The 27,712-nt window shown below is 40.4% G+C and overlaps 2 protein-coding genes across 10 annotated transcripts in view; both read left to right on the forward strand.

Annotated features, from left to right (window-relative positions):
- The window catches only part of RAB3IP (RAB3A interacting protein), a 29,362-nt gene extending 16,092 nt beyond the window's left edge, over positions 1-13,270 (forward strand). For all 8 annotated transcript variants that reach the window (XM_416092.8, XM_015282909.4, XM_046912423.1 and 5 more), the window contains 7 exons: positions 1,334-1,411; positions 1,769-1,972; positions 5,402-5,530; positions 7,748-7,860; positions 10,709-10,808; positions 10,904-10,973; positions 12,895-13,270. In XM_416092.8, coding sequence (XP_416092.5) covers positions 1,334-1,411; positions 1,769-1,972; positions 5,402-5,530; positions 7,748-7,860; positions 10,709-10,808; positions 10,904-10,973; positions 12,895-12,977 — 777 coding nt within the window. In that variant the 3' untranslated portion in view covers positions 12,978-13,270. The remainder of the gene's footprint in view (positions 1-1,333; positions 1,412-1,768; positions 1,973-5,401; positions 5,531-7,747; positions 7,861-10,708; positions 10,809-10,903; positions 10,974-12,894) is intronic.
- A 2,405-nt stretch (positions 13,271-15,675) lies between these two features.
- The window catches only part of MYRF (myelin regulatory factor), a 43,201-nt gene continuing 31,164 nt past the window's right edge, over positions 15,676-27,712 (forward strand). Inside the window, exons 1-5 of one of the 2 annotated variants that reach the window (XM_015282916.4) lie at positions 15,676-15,977; positions 22,057-22,147; positions 25,322-25,389; positions 25,481-25,739; positions 27,556-27,647. In XM_015282916.4, the coding sequence (XP_015138402.2) occupies positions 15,932-15,977; positions 22,057-22,147; positions 25,322-25,389; positions 25,481-25,739; positions 27,556-27,647 (556 nt within the window). In that variant the 5' untranslated portion in view covers positions 15,676-15,931. The remainder of the gene's footprint in view (positions 15,978-22,056; positions 22,148-25,321; positions 25,390-25,480; positions 25,740-27,555; positions 27,648-27,712) is intronic. The other variant, XM_040669423.2, reaches the window with a different exon arrangement.

Genomic DNA, 27,712 nt, shown 5'->3' on the forward strand with positions numbered 1-27,712 from the left:
GATTTCACCAAGAGTCTCTAGTAAAATACAGTGCTGAGGTTTCTTCACTTTGACAGTGGGATCTACAGTCCTTGGATTCACATTCTATTCTGAATCCCACTAATTTCAGTGACCGTGTAAGACGCTGCCTAAGTCAGTGTGGTGGACTGGTGTTAATGATGTTAATGCATCTCATTTGAAGATCAAGACTTGTTTTACACAGTTGGTTATATATGTTACGTTTTTCCACACATAACATGCTTTGCTTTCCAAGATGCATCACTAAACAGAAACTGCATGGTCAATGTTAAATGTATTTGTACACATTGTATAAATGTGTATGTTCTCATTCCTGCATGTGTATGTTACTTAAGAGAATTTTACAGACCTATACTATACAGCTGTGTTGTTTGCCAGTGGCAGCCAGATCTTTTGGTATCACTGTGTATGAACTTTTTTGTTTTATTTATATAGTGTCCAGATATGTGCTAGGCGCTTTACAGATATGAGAAGGGTCCTACCTCAGGTAATTTTGTTGGTGGCCCTGATCTTTCCTTTTTTATTGCCTTCAAGTAAGTACCAAATAAGAACAAAAGTTGGATCACGGGTGCAAATTGCTGGATCAGAGCCAAAACAAACAAGTTACCCAGACAAAAGGCTTAAAAGTCTGATGTAAAATGATGTTTTGGGAAAAAAAAAAAAATTGAAAAAAATCTCAGTCCTTTTATGCTTTGTTATTAGCTTAGTCCTGCTCGTTTACTCAGATTGGTTTCTAGTGCATTTTCTGCTCTACTTGAGAAATGTTAATTAATCCATAAATTAGTTTTAATCCTTTACTTTATGTTTTTATTAATGGTGAAACTTCAGACTTGAGTTGTTTGACCAGTTTCTTCATGCATTTGAGTAAAACTGGTTATTCTGGCTAGAAGGAGAGAGAAATTCTTCTGAATGTGTTACTGTGCCCTTGTTGCTTTTGTTGTTACTGGTTGAGTCTTTCTCTTGGGGGTCGAGGAACTTCAATGGTCAGCTGCTGAAGTGTGACCAGAGGCTGGCATTCATGGCAGGTATTGTTTTTGCTGGGGAGGGGAGGGGGTTGGTTGTGAGTGGGTGGAGTTGTTGAATTTCTGTATCTGGGCTCTGGACCAAGGAGAAAGAACTTGCTGGTGCAGTGAGGAGTCCAGATGATACATTTGCAGCTATTTTTTTGGTTTGTAACTATTTAGATTCAGCAGATTGTTGCACAGCTTATTTACAAGTAATCTCAGTAAAGCAAAGGTATGATGCAGCTCCTTAGTTTTTTTTTAAACTTGTAAATTGGTGTGAAACATTTACTCCAGCTAAACATTTTTTACAGGAAGCACACAAAATGGTTAAAGAAGCTAATGTCAAACAAGCTGCAGCAGAAAAACAGTTAAAAGAAGCGCAGGGAAAGGTGAGTTTTTTTCCAACTTGCTTGTTTAGTCTTTTTATGTGGTCCTACAGCTGAGATGTGAATGATGGAAAGATCTGTGTACATTATTAAAATATGAATTGACTTGTTCTGTGTTGCCTTGATGTGTTCTTAGCTAACACAAATGGATGCAGTCTGTTTCAGAATCACATTAGATAACTAGCAAGGTGTGCAAGAAACCAGTTACCATTGCAGTAACAAAGAGATCTGTGTTAGCACTGCTGGGAAGTGAAGTCTTGATTTGAACAGAGGTTACTGGAAATGTCGTGAAATGATTTGACATCAGTCTACAAGTACAATATTTTTGTTTGTTAATGACTTCATATTTTTGTTTTCAAGATTGATGTCCTTCAGGCTGAAGTAGCAGCACTGAAAACACTTGTACTGTCTACTTCGCCGACATCTCCAACTAAGGAGTTTCAGTCAGGTGGAAAAACTCCTTTTAAGAAAGGGCATGCAAGAAACAAGAGTACAAGTAGTGCTATGGGTGGAAGTCATCAGGACCTTACTATGATGCAGCCAATTGTAAAAGACTGCAAAGAGGTAAAAGTACGAGCATTGTCTTCTGTTGCTGATGAGCCAGTTTAATTGTTTTGTTTTTCTTCACGGTAAATCTAATGTATACTAAATCTTATAGTAGTGATGGTTGTAGAGATTTTTCATTAATGAAATAATTTTTCTTATGTACCAGTAGTTGTTGATTTTTCAGTTGTGTTTACCGTTAAATCTTTAAGGCAGGATGAGATAAAAATTGAAATATTGGAATTACTAATGTAAAGGTAGGAATTAAAAGCAAAGGAAGGAAAAGTAATAACAAAACTCAATAGTATAACTGAATGGCAACTCCTAGTGGCTTTTTTTTTTTTTTTGCCAAATACATCACCAGCTGCCACAGGAAAAGAGAGAGAGAGCCATTTTATAAACCAATGGTGGATGAAACAGAGTGGGGGGAAAACTGTATCAATCGTGAGTTATTAGAGAATAAGAGAGAGTTACCACTGGAGTCCTTGGAGGGCCTTGGGTTTATCTCCTTATGCCACTGAGAATGGGGAAATACTGAGGCAGCAGCTTGGTGAAAGTAATCTGAGAGTTGTGAGAGGGCTGAATCTGCTGATGGTGAATGAGTAGTGGAACTGCAGGTGAACTTCAAAATAAATAAATGAGAAGTGATGTATCTGGAGAATAAAATGAAGCTCTAGCAGGTATATGCAGTTTCTGGACTTAGAATAGGCCACATGATGAAGAAAAAAATGTAGTGTGCTTGTGGATGATTCTCTTCAGGTGCCGTGTCAGTGTTCAGTGATAGTCAAAGAGCTGCAGAGTGTTAGCAGTTGTTAGAAAGGGAATAAATGGAAACAAAAAGCCTGATACTGTATTATAAACGTGAAGTAAATATATGCATCCTGTTCTGCACACAGCTGTGATACCTCCATCTCTGAAATAAAACAGTGAAAATGCAAATAAATGTGATGGATGATCAAAGCTATACGAGTCTTTCTATGTAGGGAGACTAGTACTCTTTATGTTGAGACTTTCTGAAAGCAGGACAAAAACGTATACAATCTCAAGTGACATGGGGAAGATGAATGGTGAAGAAGTAGTAATTATTTCCTGTAATGAGAAGGCTCTGGAAGCTAGAAGGAAAATCATTTTTAGTCAATATATAACTAAATTTAATAACTAACTGTCACAAAGTGACATCAGGACAAAAAACAGTGTATACGAAGTTGTAGTGGAAAAGCCCATTGAGGTACATACAAGTATATATGATTTCTGGATCAGGAAGCTTCTTTAATAACAGTTTGCTAGAATTTAGGAGGGTATATAATGAATGCACATTGCTGTACTTCTCATGCTGTTCTGCAGGCAGCCCTCAGTCACTGCGGGTCATTAAGGGAGAGTGATGAGCTAATTGGATCTGTAATATGATTCACAGTGGTCATTTTTATACTTTGTTTTGCCAGTCATCATTAAGTGCATTTATACTATCTGGCTTTTCATTAAAGATCTAGAGAAGGTATAGTTATGTTTCCTGTGATAAAATAAAATCCGACAACCCAAGATCCTGTTTACTTACTTTCAGTGGTATTCAGGATATATTCCTCATTAAAATTGATTTTGTTGCTCTTCAGAAAGATACAACAAAAGGGGGAGAACTGGTATGGAACCTAACTACTTTGTTAGCATCACACTGAGGATTTGACTAAATAAAGTTGTTAAATGTTGGGCAAGGGCATGAAGAGGGGAAAAACTGGTTTTGTTTCAATTTCCTATGGAGAGAAAGTGGTTGGCATAGAGGATATAATCCATCCCAACAGTACCAACATCCCAGACAGCTATTTCATAGTGTGCGTGAGTAACCTCAAGGATAAGTGGATGTATCTAATTAATTTAGAATATATGAACAGGATTTAGATAAGCTGAACATCTATACCCAGTGTAAATACTAAATGCATCAGTAGATTTGTTTATTTTATTTTCCCAGAAGCTGAAGTGTTTCTCTGTTTCAGGTAATCAAAACTTGGATCTAGTGAAAGTGCAAGTAAAGACATAGAGCAGATATACACATAGCACTCTGTAGGCTGGAAAGAAGGAGGATCAAGCTGTATTTACTGAGCAATTTTTTCAAGACAGCTTTTTTTATAAACTGTATATTTGGGTGAAGTTTCGTTAGATGTAGAAAATAATCGGTAGTTACTAAGAAATGCATGGTGACTTCTTGATTTGTGCTGTATGATTCTAAAATAACTCTTTTTTTTCTGCTGATGTCTCCTGGTTGTATTTATTTTAAAGCCAAACCTGAAGTGGGTTTTAAGGTATGGGAAATGTTTATTCAGGGAGCAAGTTACACCTATTGAGTTTCATTTGTGAAGTGAGGTTGGTGGCTTAGCAACCAGAACAGTTATGGACTGGCTTAATTAAGATGGTTGTTCCTGATTGTACCTGAGTGCAAGACAAGTAGTTCTAATGGAAAACAAATTTGCCTGTCTAATTTTTGTAGGTTCTTTTTCAAGAAGGGACGAGGAGGGGGAAAAAAAAACACAAAAAACCTCCCTGAAACATGTGAAAGAATGGTTAAGTGCTGGGAGCTCAGAGAAAGGGTGGTAAAGAATAAAAGACTGAAAGAGGCTGGTTCAAAGCAGTGTTGTTTTTTAAATGGATTAAAAAACAATTTCAGCTCTTAGCATACATCTTCACTTTTTCACGCTCTCGTCTATATTATTTGCTTCTGATATTTCAAGACTTTCAAGTCACATTTGCTTTATAGAGGTGCATATTATGAAAGCAGTGTTAGTATTTGTTGATGGTGTCTAGTGTTTTCTTGAAAATGTTTTCTTCCAGGATACTGCTTTTCCTTTTTGTTCTCTGTTTTTGCATTCTGTTTGTCTCTTTGTACTCTGGAGTGGAGCAGCAACCTAAGAAGCCCACAAGAGGGAGCAGCATTACGATCCGCTTCTCATTTTTCCACTTCAGTAACCTTTTTGTTTGTCTTCTGTGCTTTGACTGCGCATTTAGTGTTTTTTTCTTTATTCTCCATGACAGCCTGCCATTTCTAGAGGCACTTTTTCTACGTGACATTTTCTTCCTTTTGTTGCGTGGTATCTTTGATGCCCCTAACCTTCCTGGCCTCTGTTTGGTCTGCAGTGTCTTTTCCTTCATATAGCTTTTAGGTTTTGGGAATACAGGCCTATTATAATACATGAATGGGATTTAACAGCCAGTTGGATGGAAAAGGTGCTGAAGTCTGTGTCAACAGTCTCAAAGCCAATTTGGGTAAATCAAGGTGCTACCACACATCTTGGGAAAGTGAATTGAGGAAGGTGTTTGTTGCTGGGAGATAATAGTATTCTTTCACAGTGTGGTAGAAAACTGAGTTTTAATGATCATTGTTTACCTGTGGATACTTGTAGATGGTCAATGCTAGTGTGATAATTACAGTATTTAAAATTTGTGAATCTTTGTGTGTTTTAGGCTGACCTATCGTTGTACAATGAATTCAGATCATGGAAGGATGAACCTACAATGGACAGAACATGCCCATTCTTGGACAAAATCTATCGGGAAGATATTTTTCCATGTTTAACCTTCTCAAAAAGTGAGGTATGTACTCTGTGTTGTCACTGTTGCTTTTTATTTAAATATGTTACATGGAACCAGTAGACTATCTTAATGTTTGAAATTCATATGTAAATTTTTGTTTCATTTGAGTATGAGAGTTTACAGTGAGATACCCAAGTTTAGTCTGGAGTATTGAAGTGATCCGTTTTTCTTCTCTGTTTGCTATTTTAGGTGTGGCTTTCTTAGGTGGAGGCTGTCTACACCTTTCTGTGTTAATGCTACCTATCCAAATAAGTGTTCGTAGGAAGGATTGATGGGTTTTCCCCTAAGTCAAAGGTCCCATGTAGTAGAAACAGTATCCTGTCACTGTCCCTTGTTTGCACAGGGAGCAGCAGTACAGACCAACATACCTAATTTTGTGGACCTATTTTCTCTCATTAACCAGAGCCGGTGGAAAGCACAATCTGGGTGTCTTCTTGAAGAGAGGTTTGTGTTGCAAGAATGAGACTTTGGGATTTGAAGTGATTTATCATGGACAGATTGAAAATACGGTTTCAGATGAAACTGTGGCTTTTTTTCTTCGTGTGATTTTTCCATTTCCTCTTCCTTTCCTGGTACAGAGGAAGTAATGGTGTTTTAGTTATGCTGGGAATACTAAGGAACTGGTTCCAGCTGCAGCTTCAGTACCTAGTCTTTGTTCTTAAGCAATATTTGTAGGCTACAGCTGCAGTATCTATCTCCAGGGGAAGGGGAGACAGTATTGAATATCTTTATTCAGAGTAACAGATTTTAAAGCTCTGACTTGATTTTTTTTTTCAATGAAATTAAGTAAATCACATATAAAAGGTGGTATATTTTCCTCAAATTTGTCTCTTATTTTCACATGGTGTGTGCAGTTTTCCCATATTCTTCACTTGCTGTTACCTGCTGGCAATAAGTATGAGAGATCTTGTAGTTAATTGTATGCTAGTTCATTATGATTGGTGTAGAGCATTGTATGAAACTCTCCCACTAAGATGTTTGCTCACTTACTATGGGAATTTAAATTACTTCTGCACTGTGTGTAAGTAGGCCATCCTGTTGTCCTTCCGAGCAACTTAGTTTTGTTCCACTTCAATGGCAATATGGTTACTGTATTTGTATTTCCTCTTAAGGAGAGAATAAGGCTTCTAGCACAGGTCAGTTGTATCAGTTAATGTTTGCAAATGCTGTGCACAGTGACATGCTTTCCTTTGAATATCAGTATACTGCTGTGTAGTTAATAAATGACACATATTATGTTTTTGAATAATTGAAAATGCAGTTATCTAAATAGTTGAAGTAATACTTCAGCTCTTTGTAGCCTGTTGTGTATGTGTGTAGTCTTCTGTTTTGCTTTTAGCAAATAGTATTTGGAAAGAATATATTGTATGAAGTGCTTTTGAAGTAACATTCTAATTTTGAAATGCTCAAAGTACAGCAGAAAAATATTTATATTAGTAGCAAGGGAACATGGACAAAGAATTATTAAACAAATAAAATAAATTGCACCTTATTTTAACTCAAGTGATGACTATTACTTGTCCATACTTAAACACTAATCTTGGGCAACTGTTGAGTTCAGTCAAGCAAAATGAGCATATTTCTAGTGTGTTCATAAAGAATTAACATAAAAAGCCCGAGGGAAGTTGCACTTCTTTATGAAGGTGATATTTTCACAACACAGTGTTCTGAAGTCACAGTAACCTGTTGTCTCTTTTATATATTGTTCAATCTTACAAGTTTGAATGTCTTTCTAAAGTAATCTTTGGCTGAAAAATAGGCTAATATTTACTTTGCTTTACAAGTTACAGAAGTTGCCTGCTGGCTTTTTTTTCCCTGCAGAACACAATAAAATTAGAGCAATTTTTTAAATACACAAACTTTGTGCCATGTCCAGTATCTGGCAAAAACACTGTGCGAATGTATGTGCTGCTTGGGTGTATGAGGAGTAACTGAATAGATGGTTAGCATGCTAACCGTACATTCCCTGCTGTAAAGGCAAGTCGTCTTGCCTGAGGGGAGGGGGGAAGGTTATTTGGAGGGCAGAATTTAAACTGAAGCCTAGGAATGAGGCCTCTTGTGTATGAAGCAAGCAAAATCCTATTTGTAATTGAATTTGTGTTTGGTTAGTTGACTTCTTCAGTGTTCCTAACTTAACAGAGACAGAAATGTGTCACTGCTTTGAGGCAGTGGATCACACGGGGCTGTTTTTAACTGCTTTCTACATTTCTCTTGCAGTTGGCCTCAGCTGTTCTGGAAGCTGTTGAAAACAACACTCTGAGCATTGAACCTGTTGGCTTGCAACCTGTTCGATTTGTGAAAGCTTCTGCAGTTGAATGTGGGGGACCAAAGTATGTTAAGCTAACAGACGGGAAATCTGGACTCATTTGAGATAACTCTGGGATTGAGAATACAGTTATCAACTGATCACCTCACTGAAATTCGTAAATGTTAAACTTGTAAATATTTATTAAATTATCAGACTTCAGGATTTCTACTGCAAAATTTTGTGGGGGAAGTAAGCAACTAACAATGCAGATGTTAAAGGTTTGTTTTATGTTAACCTTTTTTAAGATAATTCCCTTTCTGGGAGAGCTGCTTATGATTCTTTGACTGTAAAAGTAGCATTCTCTTCCTTGGAGAAGGTCAGTCTGATTCTTAAAGCAGAGACTTCTGAACTAGGGGCTGTCACTTGGAAAGCACTGAAAAAAGGGTATAGAAGTAGTGCGGGATCAATGTTAGACAACCAGAGTTATTTGTGGCATAAGAAACTTAAGACGTACAGAGCATACTGACAAAGGCAGCTGAAGTATTTGAGAGGAGATATGTAAAGTAAACCCTCTGAATGTGAGCAGAAGGAATGTAATGAAGAGGGAGTAAAGGTGAGGGTGAGTTTGAACATAAAGAAGGAAATGTGGTTGAATGGCAAGATGATTGCTTTAGAAAGTTTGGAATGGTCCTAGAGGAATCTGAAGCAAGACTTATATGTTGGGTACTGATGTAGATGTTAAAGTGAGAGGGACTTGCCTGAGGCACTGGGGCTCTGAATGTGAAGAGGGAGGAATTTGTAGTGTACTTTAGTGTATGTCATGATTAAGCAAGTAAGGCCATTATCACAGTCCCGAGCCTTCCAAACCTATAGGAAGTCTTGACTTCTTGTCTAAAAGATGTCCAGCAGAGTTAATATTTCTCTGTAATATTTTTTTTTCTAGAGCTCAGTTTTCTGATAGAAAACTTGAATCAAAACGTGTATATCAGGATCAACTTATGTTGTTTTTTTCCCTCATTCCTGCTGTTTTTCAATTCTCATTTTTCCTCATCAGTTTTGACTGGCAGAGAATATACATCTAACACGTCAAAAGAAGTTTTTGCTTTCTCTCTAAGGAAGCTGTATTGCATACTCCAATGTAATCCTTAAGTAGTTGGATGGATAGAAATTAACATTTTGAGATGCCTGTGCAGAAACTGTAATTTAGTTACATTAGTCATATTGAAAGTCAAGATTTACTCTTTCCTCTCTTTTGCAATTGTCATGAGGTGACAAAAACTTCTGTATGATTGCTTGTGGTTAAGTAATAGGTAAGGAATATGCAGTATGTAGGCTTAATTTGACAGCAGATGTGCTTTGCCTTAAATATTACTGGCACTGGATGGGAAGCAGCTGTTTCACTTTTCACTTAATCAGAGTAGCAGTTTTGCATTTTCTGTTTTTATGCAGTGAAAATCACTGTTTTTTTATTGAAACCATGTCCTTTAATAGGTAATGTAATACAGACAAACAGCATAAATAAATAATAACAGTAACTGGAATAATGCTCCTAAAGGAATTATTTTATTGTCCAATTGCCTGGGGGACAGGAAGAACGGATGCATAAACTAGTGGGTAATAACCCAACAACAAACAAGGAGTGGAGGTCAGGGAGCTGTGATGTAGTAAAGAAAGGTTTTTGACATATAAAAGTTACTGAATGGTGCCAGTGGTGGTGTGTAGTAATGAAATACAGCTGGGTTTCCCCCCCAGGATTCAAGTGATTGTCCCCATGGGGAACAAAGCACTAAGCTGCATGTGTGCTGTACAGTGCAGAACTGAGTCATTACTAATAGCTGTCATTCCAGCATTTAACCTGGTGTGATGCAACACTGTATAGAAGGTAAATCTGTTGCTGGAAGGAGAAAGAGGGCTTTTTTTCTTGGCATTAAAAATCTGTCTGTTCCCAAAGGCTTGACTGCATTTGTGATCGGCCTGCTTCAGCTACTGTAGAATTTCTTGGATCAATGTTAGTCCTCATAAATTACTGTGGAAAATCATACACACTCTTCAGTTTTCTCCTGTTTTACGTGGTTCAGTAGACCAGCTGCAGACTATTAAAGGGGCTTGTAGCTCACTGTGTGAGCTTAGTAATTTTTCTTTCACTTTTGAAAGGTGGCTGCTTCTTAAGACTCCCTAATTTTGTGAGATAAAGATGGAAGGGAGGAGATCCAGAAGATTTTCAAATCAGTGAAACAGTACATACCTGGCAAGCCAGTTCATCTGGGATGCTGTGATACAGAAATTCCAAATCAAATTCTTGCTGTGTTTACATTTATTAAGATAGTATTTTAGACAGCTTCCTCTTCAGGAGAGATGTAAAACTTTTGTCCTAAAGAATGCTGGAAGAGTTATTTGGAATTGAAGAATTTCTGACTACTGACCTTTCTTTGTTCATGTATGATATATTTGCAATACACCAGAAAAAGTAAATGTAATAATTTTGCCATCACTTTTTGTAATGGTAGTGGAAGGTATTATTACAGGTAACCTGTTTTCCTTCGCCTCAAGTTCTTTTATACTCTGAATGTAAAAATGTGATTTCAGTTTGGGCATAAATACAAAGCTTATTCCACATATCAAGAGTTAAAGAATTCCTGCTGTTCCAGATTTGTCAGGCTTGAAGCCGTGAATGTGAAACCTGACCAATGCTGATAAAAGATACAAATTTGGGAATATATCATGATGTGCTAGTGTTGGAACAAAATCTGTCCTTGTCAAGCTAGAGTAGTTGATGGCACCACTTTGTGAGCTGCAATTATTACATTAAGGCAGAGATTTGAGTACCTATGCAAATAGGAAGTAATTACATTAACACTCTAAACACACGCAGGTGTTAGACATTAATGTCAGATTTGTTTATTAAATTATGCAAACTTCATGTTTTGTAGGAAATGTGCTCTAAGTGGACAAAGCAAGTCATGCAAGCATAGAATCAAATTAGGAGATTCAAGCAGTTACTACTACATTTCTCCTTTTTGTCGTTACAGGGTAAGCAGATTTACCACAATTTCATTTTAAGTAGTGTTTTTTTTTCTACCATCATACAGAATGATATTAACCACCATTATTTTATATGGGTTTAGATAACTTCTGTGTGCAACTTCTTTACATATATTCGATATATCCAGCAAGGATTGCTGAAGCAGCAAGATGGTGAGTAACAAATTGCATTTTGGGTATATGAATCATAGAATGCTTGGGTTGGAAGGGACCTCAAGGACCATCAAGCTTCAAACCCTCTGCAGCATGCACGGCCACCAACCTCCAGATCTGGTACTAGACCAGGCTGCCCAGGGCCCCATCCAACCTTGTCCTTGAACACTTCCAGGGGCGGAGCATCCACAGCTTCTCTGGGCAGCCTGTGCCAGCACCTCACCACTCTCTCTGTAAGGAATTTCCCCCTGATATCCAACCTATGTCTTCCCTCCCTTAACTTAAAAAACCATTTCCCTTTGTCCTGCCAATATCTACCCTTGTAAAGAGTTGACTCTCCTCCTCTTTGTAGACCCCCTTTAGGTACTGGAAAGCTGTAATGAGGTCACCCTCCAGCTTTCTCTTCTCCAGGCCAGCTCCCTCAGCCTGTCTTTGGGGGAGGCGAAGAAAAAATGTGTACAGCGAATGTGCCTAAAACTTGCAGATGATAGTAGTTGTGATTGTGAGACTTTGGTGAATTTCCAGTAAAATAATAAAGAAATGGTGCTTTTCAGTCCATCTTAAAAAACCTTCATATGAAAATTCAAGACAAATTCTTTGATGAGAGGAGTTACGATAATTTTCTACACAGCATTTAAAAAAAAAACTCTGGCAAAGTGTGGAAATATTGATGATCTCTTCAGATCATTTTAGCCTTCCAGTTCCATTGTTTTGTTGTTGTTAAAGCCTGAAAACAAGTTCCGTTTTATTATTTTTTTATTCTAACACATGGAATAACCAGCAATGTCATTTTAGAAAAGAAGAATTCTACATTGATTAGAGACCCCAAAAAATCTTAAGTTGGTTTGACCTAGGCCATTCTTCATTCCTTTAATGCACAGACACATCTTTTCTCACTTCATGCACTGAAAGTTCAGGCAGCCTTTCTTTGTCAGATTGTTGTGCAGGGAGAACTGATTAAAAAAAAACAAACCCCAAAACATTAAAGCAGACTGTAATTTTATTTGAATGCAGCTGAAAAACAAGCATTTAATCTTCACATGTGACATTGCAAGATTCCTTGATGAGGGCTCTATGTACGAATGCATTAGCGAGTGTAAGGCATGATTTTTTTTTTCATTGTACTCTCCCACCCCTCAGCAAAAGCGAAAGGTGATTTTACTTCTGTTGCTATTTTTCCTCCCCACAGTTACCTGGCTGCTTTGTTCCTGTCAGAACAGCGTATCCAACAGCTGCTTATTTGAACTCTTATCTTGGCAGTAAATCAGAAATTTGCTTAAGCGTGCGTGCAATTTGGTTTCCATAAGTCCATATAAAAGATGGCTGTGTAAACACTGCACGTCTACGTTATTTAATTCTGAATTTGAAAAGCACACTGCATGTCAGAATTGTTCTTCATTTCTTCATTTACTATTATCACTCTAAAAGAAAAAATCATGGTCATTTGATTGTATTTAAACAATTAATTTAGCTAAAATTTCCTGTCTAGGTAAAAGAATAAAACTAAATGGCCTTCAGTTTTTACTTATCCAACAAATTCTACTTTCTTTTTGCAGTCTTTTATACAGAAAATGAGTCAGTGAGCAGAACAATTAAATTAAGAAACTAATTAATTGAAGCTGAGGAGCACTGATGCATTTCTTTTCCCAAGTCAAATAAAAACATCAATATTTAAAAATTAAAATTTAGTGTCTTTTACTATGGCTGTCCTCTAGAATTCTCAAACTATTTATTTTTTTTTTCCAAAACCAAGCACGAAGAGCTCACCCAGCTTAATTCTGATTTCACTAGAAAGCAACAAACCAGAGAGTTTGTTAATTCTGAAGTTTCCTTAAACTGATGTACAGGGCGGCAGAGTGCCTATTTCAGTTCAAATAAAAACCTAATTAATTGCATCTGGTGATATTTCTGTCTTTTTCAGTGGATCAGATGTTCTGGGAAGTTATGCAGCTGAGAAGAGAGATGTCACTAGCAAAACTTGGCTATTACAAGGAAGAGCTCTAAATCTTTTTACTCTTGGGCATGCATGAACTTCATGTAAGATACATAACTCTAAAATTGCTGAATCTTTTTTTGTCACTTGATATTTATTTCCACAAAGTGGGGTCCAAGATCTTTCTCCTTTGGCAGATTGCACTAAGAAGTACTGTGATTGTTTTAAACTGACCTATGCTGTATACGTGTCCATATAATACCTAGTTGAACAAATGTGGTAAGCACTTGCAGGTGTATTAGTGATTGTAATTTACATTTAAAAACAAGACTTCTGATTAAATAAACGTTGGTCTGAAGCAGCATCTGTTGTCTGTTCTTTGTGAAGCAGAGTGATGTGAACCTGCCTGAGAAAGTAAGCAGTTTCAAAGTGAAACCAAGATGGTTTAGTGGTGAGGGAACGAATGCCTGACGTGGTGTAGTGTTAAGATGTATGTATGCATCCACTCTGTGTGTGTATGCCAATCCAGTTAACATTTAGACGGTCTTGATATTCTTTGAAATGCTTCATTCCTTTATTTTCATTTCCAGCTAATATAAGAGAACTGTATACTGCAAACATTTATGCTGTCAACAGCATAATAAATCTGGCTTTCTCTTTAAAGAGGAGTGTTTTTCAGACATCAAGGAAAAACAAGATAACCTTGATCACTCTGGGTCTTTCTTTGGTTAGAAATCTATCCTAAGTCCTGTGTGACTGCTAAAAACTTTTTTCTTTTACTTTTTTCTTTTTGGCTTTAACACCTTTATGTGAATCTGTCTACTTTTGTTTTGCAATTTTGTTTCCATTGTTTTATACATCCCTTTCCAACAGCTGTCCTTACAGCTGCAAAGTATCTATTACATGATTTTTTTTTTTAACATGTTGATTGTAGTTTGCATGTAATGTTAGTGGCTTTTTCACACACACAGCTTGCTCCAAAGACAACCTGAGAAGGGATCATGGCTTTATAAGGAAGATACGGTCTTTGTTCAGGTGCTGCTTTTGGTAGTCGTTTTTCCCCAGGTATAGTGTAAGCTGAAGGCAGAAAATTCATTAGGATACGTGGAGTACAGTTGTACATGTATGGTATTGTGGTGGTTTCACACTGGCTCAGCAGCGCTGTGGTGCTCTTGTTCCCCCTCCTCAGAAGGATGGGGAGAGAAAATAGGATGGAGAAAAGCTTGTTAGTTGAGATGTGGGCAGGGACGTAGCTCACCAGTTACCCTAGTGGGCAAATCAGATTTGACGTAAGGGAGGTTAATGTGATTTTTTTTGCATACTGAAACAGAGTAGGGCAATGAGAGCTAAAAGCAAACTAAAGCCACCTTCCTCCCATCCACCTCTTCTACCTTCTTCCTCTCTTCGAGCACAGCAGGGGAATGGGGGCTGTGATCTGATCAGAGCAGCTCTGGCTGCTCCAACACGGCCCTGCTGTGGCCAGAGCTCTGCTCACAGAGTACACCCTGTAGGCCCCAGCTACCAAAACCTTCCCATGTGAACCTGATACAGGGATATTTGCTATGTAAAAGACCTTCTAGAAAAAAACTCTGGAGTCTTGGTCGTGGCAGCCGTTTATCGATCACGGGTACTGATAAAGCAGTGGCAGATAAAGTTTCTGCTACAGAAACCTGGAAGAGTTCTCACTGCAGCTGCTAGAGGAAAGTTATTTCTTATTTCAGTTGAGCTAAGGCAGTCTGGTTTTACTCTAAGAAAACAAATAGTATTTATTGCTGTTATGTTAAGCTCATAAATGTTTCCTAAAGGATTGTTAATCCTTGGTTTACCTAATGAAAGCAAACTGTTTCCGGGATTAGCAAACAGTAGTTAAATTATAGCTCATAGCTGCTGCTATTCTGACTTAGTAATCCTTTACAAGTGTTGCTCATTAAAGCAAAGATATTTTTTTCTACGTAATAGTGCCAAGACAAAAGGTATCTAAACTTTATTATGCAGAGACTATCTTCATGTATAAGAACTACAAAGATATACCACAAGTGGTAATGGCTGTTTGGCTTGATTACATTGACATCTTGTAAATACTGGGCTTGCTTCTGTCTTTAAGTCCATTTCCCAAAATTATTATTATATATATTTTTTAATATGAACTGCCTATCATGAGAAACCTGTGACACTATCAGTGTCCGGGGCTGCGGTTACATGCCTGGTGAATGCAGCTGCTTTAGAGAATGGCCACCTTCCACATTTCTTGACTCCATTGGAGCTTTTGTTCTTAACCAAAGGCCTCTTACAGATCTCCACTCAAAATGTCTGAGTTGTTTTTCTTCTGTTTGTTATGGATGACAGAACAGGGGCGAACTTCGGTGTGCAAAGACCAACTGGGATGGAGTGAAATGAGTTTTGCTGTTAGCTTTGAGCACCCTAGTTGAATTTTCAGCTTTCCCATAGGCTTACCTGGGACAAACAGACTAATCTGTAGTTTAAATTCATTACAATAATGTAAGTCTTCTCCATAACCTGCGCTGCAAGATGAAACTGTCCTTAGAGCCGTTGGCTATCCTGGCACTCAGCTGCTCCGGTGGGATAGTGCATATGGCGGAGCTGCTCCTGCAGCCAGCGGGACTGTTGGTCTTTCACCAGGAATTGTAATTGCATCACCCGTCTGAAAGTACAGAGACAAGATAAGTAATTTTTATTGCCGCATTTTTTGCGCATGTGTAATTGCGATCAGTATTGGGACCAAAGGTCCCTCAAACAAGAACATTAAGCACATTGGACTGAACTGAAGAAAGCGCATCGCCTTCATCTAGCCTCAGACGTCGTTCCAAGTTCTTTACATGTAGCAGGGTTGAAGTATATCACTAGCATGAAGGAACAGGAGCAGCTGGGATGAAGTCAGCTGAAAGCTCTGCTGGAAGCATGTTGTGCTCCTTCGTATGCTCCTGATTGCCTGGGAGGGGACGGCGTGTTTCCTCTGCAGGACGCTGCTGGCTGCAGGAAAGTAAGGGACCTCCAGTGGCTCGTCATGGATGTGGTGGGAGAAAATGAGGCCTTGCAGCAGTTCTTCGAAGGTAAGAGCTTAGTTTTAAGAGTCTCAACAATCTGCTGTGGCAGCGAAAATACACCGATTGAGATGAATTGAAGAAGAAAGGAAGACAGAAAGCTCCCGGACAAAAGCTCTATTTACACAAAGCGATAATGTAATGTGATCCATCCTTGAAGGCATTCAAGGCCAGGCTGGATGTGGCTTCGGGCAGCCTGGTCTGGTGGTTGGCGACCCTGCACATAGCAGGGGGGTTGAGACTGGATGATCATTGTGGTCCTTTTCAACCCAGGCCAGTCTGTGATTCGATGATCCTGGAATGAAACAGCACTGGCAGTGTAGATGCACTGCAGTGCATTTTTCCTTCAGGGAGAGCAGCAGAAGGAAGGTGGCTCTGGCTGAGGCCATGGGAGGGACAGCGCTGGGAGCAAAATGGGGGAAGGGGCCAAGGGCTCCTGGCTACTTCTTGCTTCTGAAGTCCCAGTGACCTTCACGAGGTCGGGGAGCTCCCTCCTTGCTCTAGCTCATCCTGTCGGGTTAAAGATGGTTGTTCTTTCCACCCCTATACCTGATTGTAATTGCCACTTCTTTGTCTTTGGCTGGGATCTGTCCTGCCTTTTTCCCCAAGACGTTTCCCACTCAGGCAAGTCTCTTGTCTTTCTCTTACCACAAATAATTTCTACTGGACTCCTTGATCAAAGCAACTGCATTGCCCAGACCCCGCCATAATGTAATTAAAAATGACTGTTAAAAGGGTTATGTATTTTTTTACTTTCTAAATCTTTCCATGCTGCAGTGTTCGCCTTGCAATTTTTTTCCACATTAACATTGCAATTCCAAGTTTCTCTTTCTGTATTCTTTTTCATTCTGTTATTTGTCCAGGCATTCTTCATGTGATACTGCTCTTATCTAGGAAAGCTACTTCTCTTGCTTGGCTAACATGGGCATTTTTTCTTCACCTGCGTTTAGTTTCCAATATGCTAAATAGGTGAAATATTACTATCGCTACTATTCTTTTGACTGTAGAAGTACACATAAATTCCTAAATTTACTTTAAGTCACAAAGATCACAAGTTAGTAGACTTTCCTGGCTTTGCTTTCAGCAAGGTGTTTGTTTTTATCAAGCTCCTGTTCAAGTGCTGTATTGCACAGCTGTTAAATACTCTAAATAGCATTGGACACAAATTACCTAAAATGCCTGGAAACCTGACTTGGGAAGCAGGGTTTTCTGGGGAGGGTGGACTGGGTCGTGTTGACTTTTGGAACATTGATACTTTGGTAGAAGGTATGTCAGGGGTTTTAGCTGTATGAGCTCTTTAACAGTAATTAATGACTTTAATTCTAGAATAACTGCTGATTTAACAGCAGATAGTAGTTTGGTAGAACATCTGTATAGGGAGGGGAGAGAAGGAGAAGCTCTATCAATTCCATCAAGTAAAAGGAGAGATGAAACATCTCCTTCAGTAACATGCAGTTCTGCTGTGCAGCACTAGTGTGTGGGAAAGGTCTGATCTGAAGCATGATTTGCATTCTTTTGAAGCAGATCTTAGCTCCTGCTTAGCACTACAGCTGGAGGTTTGGCTTGTGTGTTTGTTTTGACAGTCGTTAGTATGATCAACTTGCATTTATGTTATTGAGGGAGGACAGTCTGGAGTTCTCAAGAAAAAGGCTGTAATGTAATATTTGTTTTCCTATCAATACCTACTTTCAGTATTCAGTAGACAGATTAGATATGACTCTGACTGAGACTTGACCCTGGCTTATTCTTACTGAAGTAAATGGCTTTTCTCTTCTGGTGTGCCTGTTGTTTTCTGCCTCATCTCATTCCTCTCACACTAGATACTTCAGTTTTGACCTAAAACTTTTCCACTGTTTCTGTTAAAATTAATACTTATTAAAACGTTTAGATTTTTGACTCCATAACTCCCTATTTGCCAGGGAGAGTGCCTGCACCTCCATAGCAGAGCAATCTCTTATTGCTGATGTTATCAGTAGGCTGAGACACTTAATGAAGGCCAAACTAATTACATTGTTAAATTTAACCTTCTTTTTTCTTTATTGCTGGAAGGTATTTTTGGTGTCTGAGATGCGTGTGTTTGGCCTCAGTGCCCTTTGCTATCTGAAGAAGCTTCTTGGTTGTGGAATCACCCCCTCTCTTTATAGTCCTTGTCTTGCATGGATAACACTGAGTATAGTTTGGTGCTCTTGGCAAATGCATGAAGCCACAAAATAAACATGACTTTAAATATGAAAAAAACAGAGGCCTCTTTACCATTTTAAGGGTGAGAGATTAAAACCAGGAATTAAAGAGGAATCAAGTACTCACTGTAAGATTTCTGTTTCTCTGGAAAATGCTGGTATTTCGGGGGAAAGCTGTCTTTCTTGACAAAAGCTCATTCCTTACCTTTTGGAGTGCTATAGTTTCTCCCACCACTGAATACCTGTGGTCTGTGGTATGTCCCCACAGGTTGTAGTTCTGCCAGGTAGAAGCTGTTTTGACCTAAATCCTTTCCTGCTTATTGCTGCCATGTGCGTGATCTCCGTGTCCTTGGCTCCGATGGATGAGCAGCTTCTATCAATGACTCTAGTCTGTTCCAGTCAAAATGAACAGGACTATCTTGCACAACTTAAATAGTGAGCAGTACCTGGAGTCCTTTAGTGTGAAAGAAATTAAGGAATTATTAATTAGCCCTCTGTGTAAGACTAACCTCAGTGTAAGTTGATGAAGTTCCACTGGACTTCTCACCGAGCTTGTACAGTGGTTCAAAGTATTTTAAAGGTAAAGTATCTTCAGATGAAGATTAGTTATTAATTCTCACGAAAACATTTCCTTCAAGTTGCAAGAGTTTGTAGCAAACCTTATGATTTTGTCCTCCATAAAACAGGTAATAATTAGCATTGAATGTGTTTTATGTGCCATTTTTATATCTCCAACTTTATTTAATGATTGTTCCCTGTATAGAATAGCTGATATTTTAACACAAATCTTACTACAAATAGCTGGACTTGGCTAGGAACTTCCTGGCATAGCTCTTTTAATGGCACGTAATGATCAATTTAGTACTCAGTTTTAGTCAATACTAAATGTTTGAGAGGATATTTTTATTGGTTGTGGACTGAATTTGTTTACACAAACAGCACAAATAGCTTGGTTATTTGGTGGCTCCTTTGGAAAGCAGTGGCTGTGGTTTAAGCCACATTCAGGTGTGTGTTGGACTTTCTCTGAGATGGCTACTCTGAGGAAGACATCAAAAGTACCTTCCCTTCAATCCTTCACATTAGATGTTACTGGAAAGAAGGCAACTGGTTTCAATGCAGTTGAAATGCAGCTTCTACAGGGAAGCGCTGGGAGAATTAATGAGGCAGGTGATTCAGGGATTGAGCCTGGGGCTGCTGGCTTCAGGAGCGCATAGAGTGGAGCTCAGGAGCCGGGTTACTGGAGATTGGTGGCTGGAGGATGCCAAAAAGAGAGATAAAGTAGGAGGCCAGTGATCAGCATACTGTGGTGCCTGTGGCTGTAAACAGGGAAAAGCTAGGGGAGAATGGGCAGGAAAATAGAAGCCAATGTAGAAGAGAGGCTTTGGACTTCAGATCAAAGGGAACAGAGCAACAGAATACCAGTTTGATAGAGAACTGGGCAAAATACGATCCCATGTTGCCTATGACTGCAGGCTGTTCTGCATGCAGCCATGCATAAAAGCCCTGTCACAACACAGCCTTGCACCTTCATCTTCCCTCGCTCCTCACTGATGACAGCTTACAATACTGTTTATTTCCTGGATTTCTGGCAATCCTCTGCAGTGACACTGCTCACCCAGGGCATTTTGTAGTGTGGAGTGTGGACTGGGAGCAGAGATCCCCGAGCATGCTGATAAAGGCTGCTGACGCTGCGGGTCCCCTTTTCCATGTACATACACATTGTTCTCTGCCCTCGTAGCCTCTTTGGGTGGATGGCTTGTGTGCTACCAGGGAGCAGCAAGAGCAGTAAGCAAATTCTCAGTCAAAACATCAGTGTATTTTATCCCAAAGCCTGTAACTTTTAAGTGCCTACTATGATCAAGGTCTGTGAAATGGATGCCAGTGTTTTGAATATGTTTGCATATGATCCAACAGCTCCTCCTCTGCTGAAACAGATGCCAATGCAAGCACAGGCAAGGAAGTACATTTAGAAAGAAAGGAAAAAAAATACTATTAGAGTTAGGCTCTACAGTGCAGCCAAATGTCGTTTGTTTATTCTGTGCGTTGGCACCGTAAAACTTTCCTTAATGGCTGTCTGTCTTCTTGCTGGTGTGCTTCCTTCCTCTCCCAGCATAGATTTACCTTTTTCTTCCTTCCTTCTCCTCCTGCCCATTTAACTGCTATGCAAAGCGGAGAGATTAAGAGGGAATGAGGAGTATTGCTGTTGTTGCCGTCGTGTTGCAAGAGGCCTACTCTCTAGGCCATGGGATGCCTATATTGAAGGCCCTGTCCTTTTATGGCCATGATTCAGAAAAGCTTGTTTCCGACCTTTGTCAAAATAAGCAGTTCTTGGTTTTGTGGTGCAGGAAAAAACACATTAATTAGCAAAAATTTTTAACTATGCATAAGGGCCAGGTGACTTGAGCAGGCGTTCAAGTTTCAGGAAGGTTGCTAAAGAAAGCCAGACCCTTGTGTATTTTCAAGACATTTTTGCAGACAGTGAAGTTCACCACCATTTCAAGACTGGGCAGAAACAAGAGCAGAAAACAGAAGAAATTGTATGACTTGTGCTATGCACCTTGTGTCCTGGGCAGTGGCAGGGTGAAGGGGAAGTGGCTGTGCCAGCTGCTCAGGGCTGAGCCCTGTGGCTCTTGAGCCACTCCACTCTATCCTGTGCAGCAGTGGGACAGAGTTGGCCAGCTCCAGTCGATGACTGCAGAGAGCAGTAACTTAAACTTCCTTATCTTGCTTTCTGACTGGCCACTCCTGTATTTATAGGAGGCTTGCTGGAAAGGTGGTGAGCCTGCGCAGCAGTTTTGTTTGCTTTTGCTTCTTTTTCTGAAGGAGAGTTCCGGCTGACTTGCTTGACTTTCTACAAAAGAACTCGTGAATTCCACAGACTTTACAATCATCAAATCTGTTTATAGCCTTCAGTAACCAAGCAGCAAAGGACAAAGTACTGAACCTTCCCACTCAGTCATACATCTAGCGTATTATTGGACTTCTTTATTTCCCTAGGAAAATAATCGGAAGCCTCAAATTCCTTTAATGTTTCTAAAGCTTTATTTATGCTTTCTTAATCAAAGCTTACAATAGTGGGTTTTAAAGCTGTTTCAGAGACTTGCTGGTAGTACCAGTGCAGGGAGCGGATCTCTGTGAGACATCAGAGCTTTGATTTGGTCACCTGCTTTGATCCCAACATAAAGGAGTATGAAGTTGTATGGGAGCTGTTGAATCATGGCCTGAACCTCTGATTGATCACCTGAGGCGAGCACTGAGTCAGCCCTGGGAGCACAGGTGAAGGCAATTCAGCTGTGTGACCAGAAGGGGTATAGCCTGGCTGCACCTCTCCTGGACCCCGTTTAAGGGCTGACTGCCGCTGAGGAAGGATCTCTTCCTGGAGATCACTCCTTGTGGAGTTTCTTGCGAGCCTACAACACTGATGAGCACTTTCATTTATTTATGATTATCTTTTCCAACGTGATAAATCTTACTAAGCCTAACTTCTCTGTATACTTATTGATCATCCAATACTTTACAACACCTGTATTCTTGTTGACCTTACAGAAGTTATCTTCAAAACCTTGTTTTTGTAGTTGCAAACAAGGAGCCCCTCCTCCTGCTGTGATAATTTGGTGAGATGTTCTTCACGACAGGCACAAACTGGTGCTTTTCTGGTGCCGTCATCTTCACCTTCTCTCTTTTACTCTGCATTTCCTGCCATCCTTTCTCCCTCAGTGAATATGCCCATAGTTCCCAATAGAAGTGTGACTTGTCTGTAACACATGAGATGCTCACCTGTGGTAGGACAGGACTGATTTCATTTTCCTCTGTGTGAGACAATGGGCAGCATTCCTTAGCCTGAAGTACTGACGACTGTGTACAAATGTCAATAAGACAAATTCCAAGAGTGACATCTTTGATTGCAGGGCAAGATGTTCACAGAGCCTTGGAGAACCCCATGGTGGACACCAGTATGTTGGAAGAATTCCTCAGCAGTGACTTAGAGTTTGGAACCTTGTAAGTATTATAGCAACAACTTAAATTGTTTTCAGTGGTGCACTGGTTAAAATCTGAAAGCAGCAGCAGTCAGACCTGAAATCTCGTAGGTTCGATAGGATTGTGGAGTGCTTATTTCCATACTTGCAACTGTGTGAAAGCTGGAAATATAAATTGCAGACAGTAATGGAAATTTGTTATTTTGTAGTTCAACAGAATGGATGGTAATGAAGTCTGGGACAATTCACAACTGTTATGCTAATTATGGCATTAAATGCAAAGCTGTTATTTTTTAATGTAACTAAGTGCTAGTTTAGTGTTTATGTGCAGAATAAATGATGTAAATGAGATTAATGTATAATAAATTGAGAGACTAATGTAAACCTCCCAGTCTAAGGGAAACAGGGCTACTGCTTTTATCCTAATGCTCCCTTCAGAGCAGAGAAGTTCACCATTAATCTTTTCTGAGTCTTGTCTTCAGAGTTACAAAGGCTACATAATACAAGGGGTCGCGGTTAAGGCTGGAAGGTTATGCAACACCGATCTATCAAAGACTTCAGACCCAAACCGTTCATCTAGACTGCTGTCATATGATTGTGGTTAGATTCAAAATGTTACAGATGTGCCCACGTTTGCCAAGAGCAAAGCAACAGTGGATGTTTTTATAGGGTAACTAAACAGCCTGCAGGATCTCTCACTGTGGACCCACTTGCCATTGCACAAATTTATTCACAGTAGCCTAAATAGGCTTCTACCTACTCTAAATCATGGATAATGACTTGATTCTTTTCTGACCACAGTCATAAAATAAAAATGAAGAGTCTGCTGTTTATAGATACTCATAACATTTGATCTTCAAATGCCTAAATATGCATCAGGTTAAGCAGATTATCGAACTCCTTCATGATAAATTTCAAATGTGATTCTGTTGCTTTCATACACAAAAACATGTGGCAGTGGCATAGATGTATGCATCTGCTGTCGTGCAGCTTAGGTATGTTACATAGATATTACAGTTGCAGTGCTACTAACTCTCTATGGGCATGTGCAAGAGAATAAACCAAGGCAGTGTTTGAACCTACAGCTCATAAGTATGCCTGAAAGGGTTAAGAGCCAATTTCTGAACCTCCATCATTCCTAATGCTATTGAGGATCACTTTATTATGTCCTTTCACTGAATCACAGAATTGCAGGGGTTGGAAGGGACCTCTGGAGATAATCTGGTCCAATCCCCTGCTAAAGCAGGATCCCTATAGGAGGTCGGGCAGGAAAGTGTCCAGCCAGGTCTTGAGTATGTCCAGAGAAGGATGCTCCACAGCCTCTCTGGGCAGCCTGTTCCAGTGCTCTGTCACCCTTACCGTAAAGGAGTTCTTCCTTGTGTTCAAAGAGCAGCAAGATACGGCATAGGATTTTCTCTCCCTTAAACAGCTTTGAAAACACCATCGTGAGGAGCTGAAAAACTTAACAGCATTATGAGATGTGACAGACCTATGCCCTCATCTGACTGAAGCCAGCAGTGCAGCCTCTGTAGCAGCCTGCTGGGTGACTCAGGTTGCTTCCACTTTCAGCACGGAAGAAATGGTTTTGCTATGTCCTGTGGGAACACCTTGCTGCTGTGCTGTGAGCTACTCACGAGGGATTTGTCCGAGCTTAAATTATGGTGTGGTTCCACACCTCTCTCTAAGGCAGTAATCCTTAATCTGATAGGAGAAACTCCAGATGCGCAAAAGTAAAACAGAGTACATACGACAGCCAATTCTATGGGCTCTACTACACTGTAATCAAATAAATGTGCCAAAGAAGAAATAATGAAGAAACATCTTTCAAACCTAAAGCACGAGAGCGGGGCTGAGCTCTTGGGTAATCTGTTGAGCCATAAATAGAGCAAAGCTCCTCATGTCAGCTGCAGACAAGGAAGCGTTCAATTTCCACCTGTAAATCAAAAGGAAGCTGCACAGTGAAATACCACGGACAAGCTTGTTCTTGTATGGAACAGCGTTCCTGAAGTTCTTTAAAAGGAACCAGTTTTCATAGATGTGTCTGTTTGAATAACAAAAAAACCAGCGAACACTTTAAAACTCAGTCCAGGCAATAACACGCTTAACTGCTTTGCTTTCTCGGTGCCCTCTCCCAGCAGGGCTGCTAAAACAGGAATCTCTTCTGCTTGTCCGTCTGTGGGGTTTGGCACGGAGGCTGCTGTGGATCATGTGGAATATCTGAGTCCCCAGCCAGGATTCCTCTGTCAGGCTGCCAGTGCTTGGCTCTGGTCAGAGCACAGCTGCCTTCCTGCCTTGCAGCCCCAATGCCCACACACCTGCTGCCGGCCACCGGCGGCTGAAGGAGCTGAGACCTTCCCTCACAGAGGGGTGTGAGGTTTCCTCCTGTGCTCCTACTTCCCCATACATGTAACATGAAGTGGGAAACGAGCCTCCGCTCATGCCACTGCACACAGAGGGCAGCCCAGCTCTGCCTGGACGTGGCACAGCGCAGTGCTGTCCTGCAGGTGTGACATGGGAGCTGCTGGGAGGTGGTGCTGCGCGCTCTGCTGCACTCTGTGAGCACTGGGGCTGCCTGGAACCACTCAGGACTGGCTGCAGTCAGCTGGGATAGGCACTGGGCAGCTCATGGCTGCCTCTGTTCATGCAGACTGCAGCTCCTGCTGCCCAAACCCTTAAACCCTTTCCAGTACACCTTAAAATTTATTCTTCCTTCAAGCGTACGTGTCAAGATTCTGCCATGAAGAGGGAAAGTAGCTTGCAATCTAGTGAAATCCCGCATTAAGCTTCTGGACCCTTCCAGTGAATTCATAAGGAATTCTTGCTTCAAACAGGACCAACCTGCTTCTCACTGCTTCCCTCCTCCCTTGGGGCTGCCCCTGGTGCTGCAGTGTGACCTGCTGACCGCTGATGGTGTCTGAGGGCGCTGTCCCCAAACTAATCTCTTAAGAAATTGTCTACTGTTTGCTGGCAAAGGTGCTCAAGAGCTTTAAAATGTAGTCTAGAGAGAATGGAGCTGTTGTGAGTCTGTGTGTTCTGGTGTGCCCAGAAGTAACTGAAGGAGCAGCTCATGGGAAGGAGGCAGGGTTTGAGTCCCCTGCCTTGGAGGGATGTTTGGTCAAGAATTTCCACGAGGAAGAGAGATATGTTCTTCATGTCTTCCCTCAGTGAAAAAATTAAATCTGTTTTTCATTCCTAGGCAAAGACAGTTGCCAGACTCTCCACCAGACTCTGGGTCAGAAGCATACTCTCCACCACAGCTCAAGAGTAGGTGACGTGAGTTCTGGCTCCCCCAAGATGGTAGGAAGGTCTCCAGCTCAATTTTTTACTATTTACTTTCTTGTCTGTTTGCCTGCAGCCACGTGGGGTGATGCTACATGGCCGACTGAGCAGCAGTCTCCACTCCCGTGTCCATCGGCTGTGGCACCCAGCAAGCTTCCCTACAGGTTCCTGGAGACTTCTTCTGACCCCAGCAGCAGTGGACATCCTTGCAGCGTTCCCCAGGGCTGCTGTATGAGGAGAGATAATGCTGCGACTCCATGGAATAACTCTACATCCTCCAACTCTCTGGGTTTCAATTATTCATACTTTCAGCCAAACGTGTCTCAGATTTCCAGGTAAAGCCTTTATACAGGGAATGAGACAGATGCAGTAAAAAAATGGAGCTGGTAGAAGATGTGGTGACGGACTAGTGTAAAATCCCTGTGGGTGCAGAATTTTCCACAGGATGGCAGTGTTTAGACATGTTTGAGAAACTTACAGTTGAGGGTTCTTTAAACACCTTGATTAAAATTAGGATTAAAATGCCTAGGAATGCATTTCAACTTTAAGCAAGATACGAAGCTAAGGAGGAATCCACAGGTAGCTGATAACTGGATTATAAAAACAGTTAGGGGTTTTACAATACTTATTGCATAAGGGAGGCACATAAGGAAGTATTCTGACGCATGGCATGAGGGGAAAAGAATTATCACATCCATGTAAGCAAGTGAAATGGTATTCATATACCATCTGCTGTATTCATCTACTAGTGCGTTCTGGACACTTGGTTGTTTAAAATACATTGGGTAGTGCAGACATCCAACCACGATACCTACTAAGAAAGAATGAATTGACCAATATGTGCCAGAATGGGACCTGCACAGTTGCTGGGAGATCATAGGAATTCTTCAGTGTTAGTCTTGGGGTTGTAGATTCTCTTTCTCCTTCTCTGCATGGAGGTCAGTTGCATGTTATGTTGGTGATGTGAGTAAAGGAAGCTGGGCCTCGGATCCTTGGTGAAGCTGGTTATGTTTTAATTGTTTCCTTCACAGTAGAAGATTCCAGTTAGTCCTAATCATCTTTTGAGGAAATGTTTTCATTATTGGAACTTAAGATACAAAATCCTTCTCAACCTAGCGTAGAATTTTTGAACAAATGCAGAAAAAGAATAACAGTGCGTCAAGCAGAGGAAAGGTTCTTGTGAGAAGCGGTTGAGGGAACTGGCCTTCCAGTACTTGAAGGGAGTGTACAAACAGGAGGGGGAATGGCTGTTTACGAGGGTGGATAGTAATAGGACAAGGGGGAATGGTCTTAAACTGAGACAGAGGAGGTTTGGGTTGGATATTAGGAGGAGGTTTTTTACACAGGGGGTGGTGATGCACTGGAAGAGGTTGCCCAAGGAGGTTGTGGATGCCCCATCCCTGGAGGCATTCAAGGCCAGGCTGGATGTGGCTCTGGGCAGCCTGGTCTGGTGGTTGGCGACCCTGCACATAGCAGGGGGGTTGAAACTTGATGATCATTGTGGTCCTTTTCAACCCAGGCCATTCTGTGATTCTTTGAAGCAGGCGTTTCTTCTACTTGTGGAGAAACCTGAACATCCGTACCTATTAGGAATGCCCGTGACCTGGAGAATGCTTTGTTCTTTTTCCAGGAGGCGTGACCCATCCATCAGGATATTCCAGCTTGCATTTTATAACATAAAAATTTTGGAATAAGGTTTCCCCTTTGCAGAAAGGGAAAATGTTGAAATTTCACTTTCTGAGAAACTGCGCCCAACCAGTTTTCCCTTGAGATGTCTTCATTAGCACATTAGTTTAATAACAGCTGATGGTATTTTGTTTTCTGTATAAGAAAAATGAGTTCACACTCAGTGGAGTAAAATCATTCAAGAAAATGCTCTATTATTGACGTGGATATCACAGATTGCCCTCTGTAAACCTTTATAAGAGATTAAGTTCTCCATTAATATTATGCATAAAATATATTAATTTATGTTTTAGAAGGAAAAATGCATAATTCAGTTTTTAAAAGCCATAAACGATCTCCTTGTCCCAGCAAATCAAGATTTGGGTGACAGCACGATTAGGTTGTGATAGCGGGGTGTTCTCTTATAATATGACTCTAGTAATTGTGTTTAGACCGAAATGAGTAATTTAATGTGTTTTTTAAAAGCACTTCTACAGCATCGGGCACAAAAAGGAAGCTCTCACAATTACTGGGAGATACCACTGATCCTCAAGCCTGGTGTAACAGCTCCAGCCAAGGTAAGCAACTCCATGAAAACACAATTTGATATCTTAGACTGCAGGCTGGAGCATTCAAAGAGCAC

The sequence above is a fragment of the Gallus gallus genome, chromosome 1 (genome assembly GCF_016699485.2).
Source record: "Gallus gallus isolate bGalGal1 chromosome 1, bGalGal1.mat.broiler.GRCg7b, whole genome shotgun sequence".
Classification (NCBI taxonomy): Eukaryota; Metazoa; Chordata; class Aves; order Galliformes; family Phasianidae; genus Gallus; species Gallus gallus.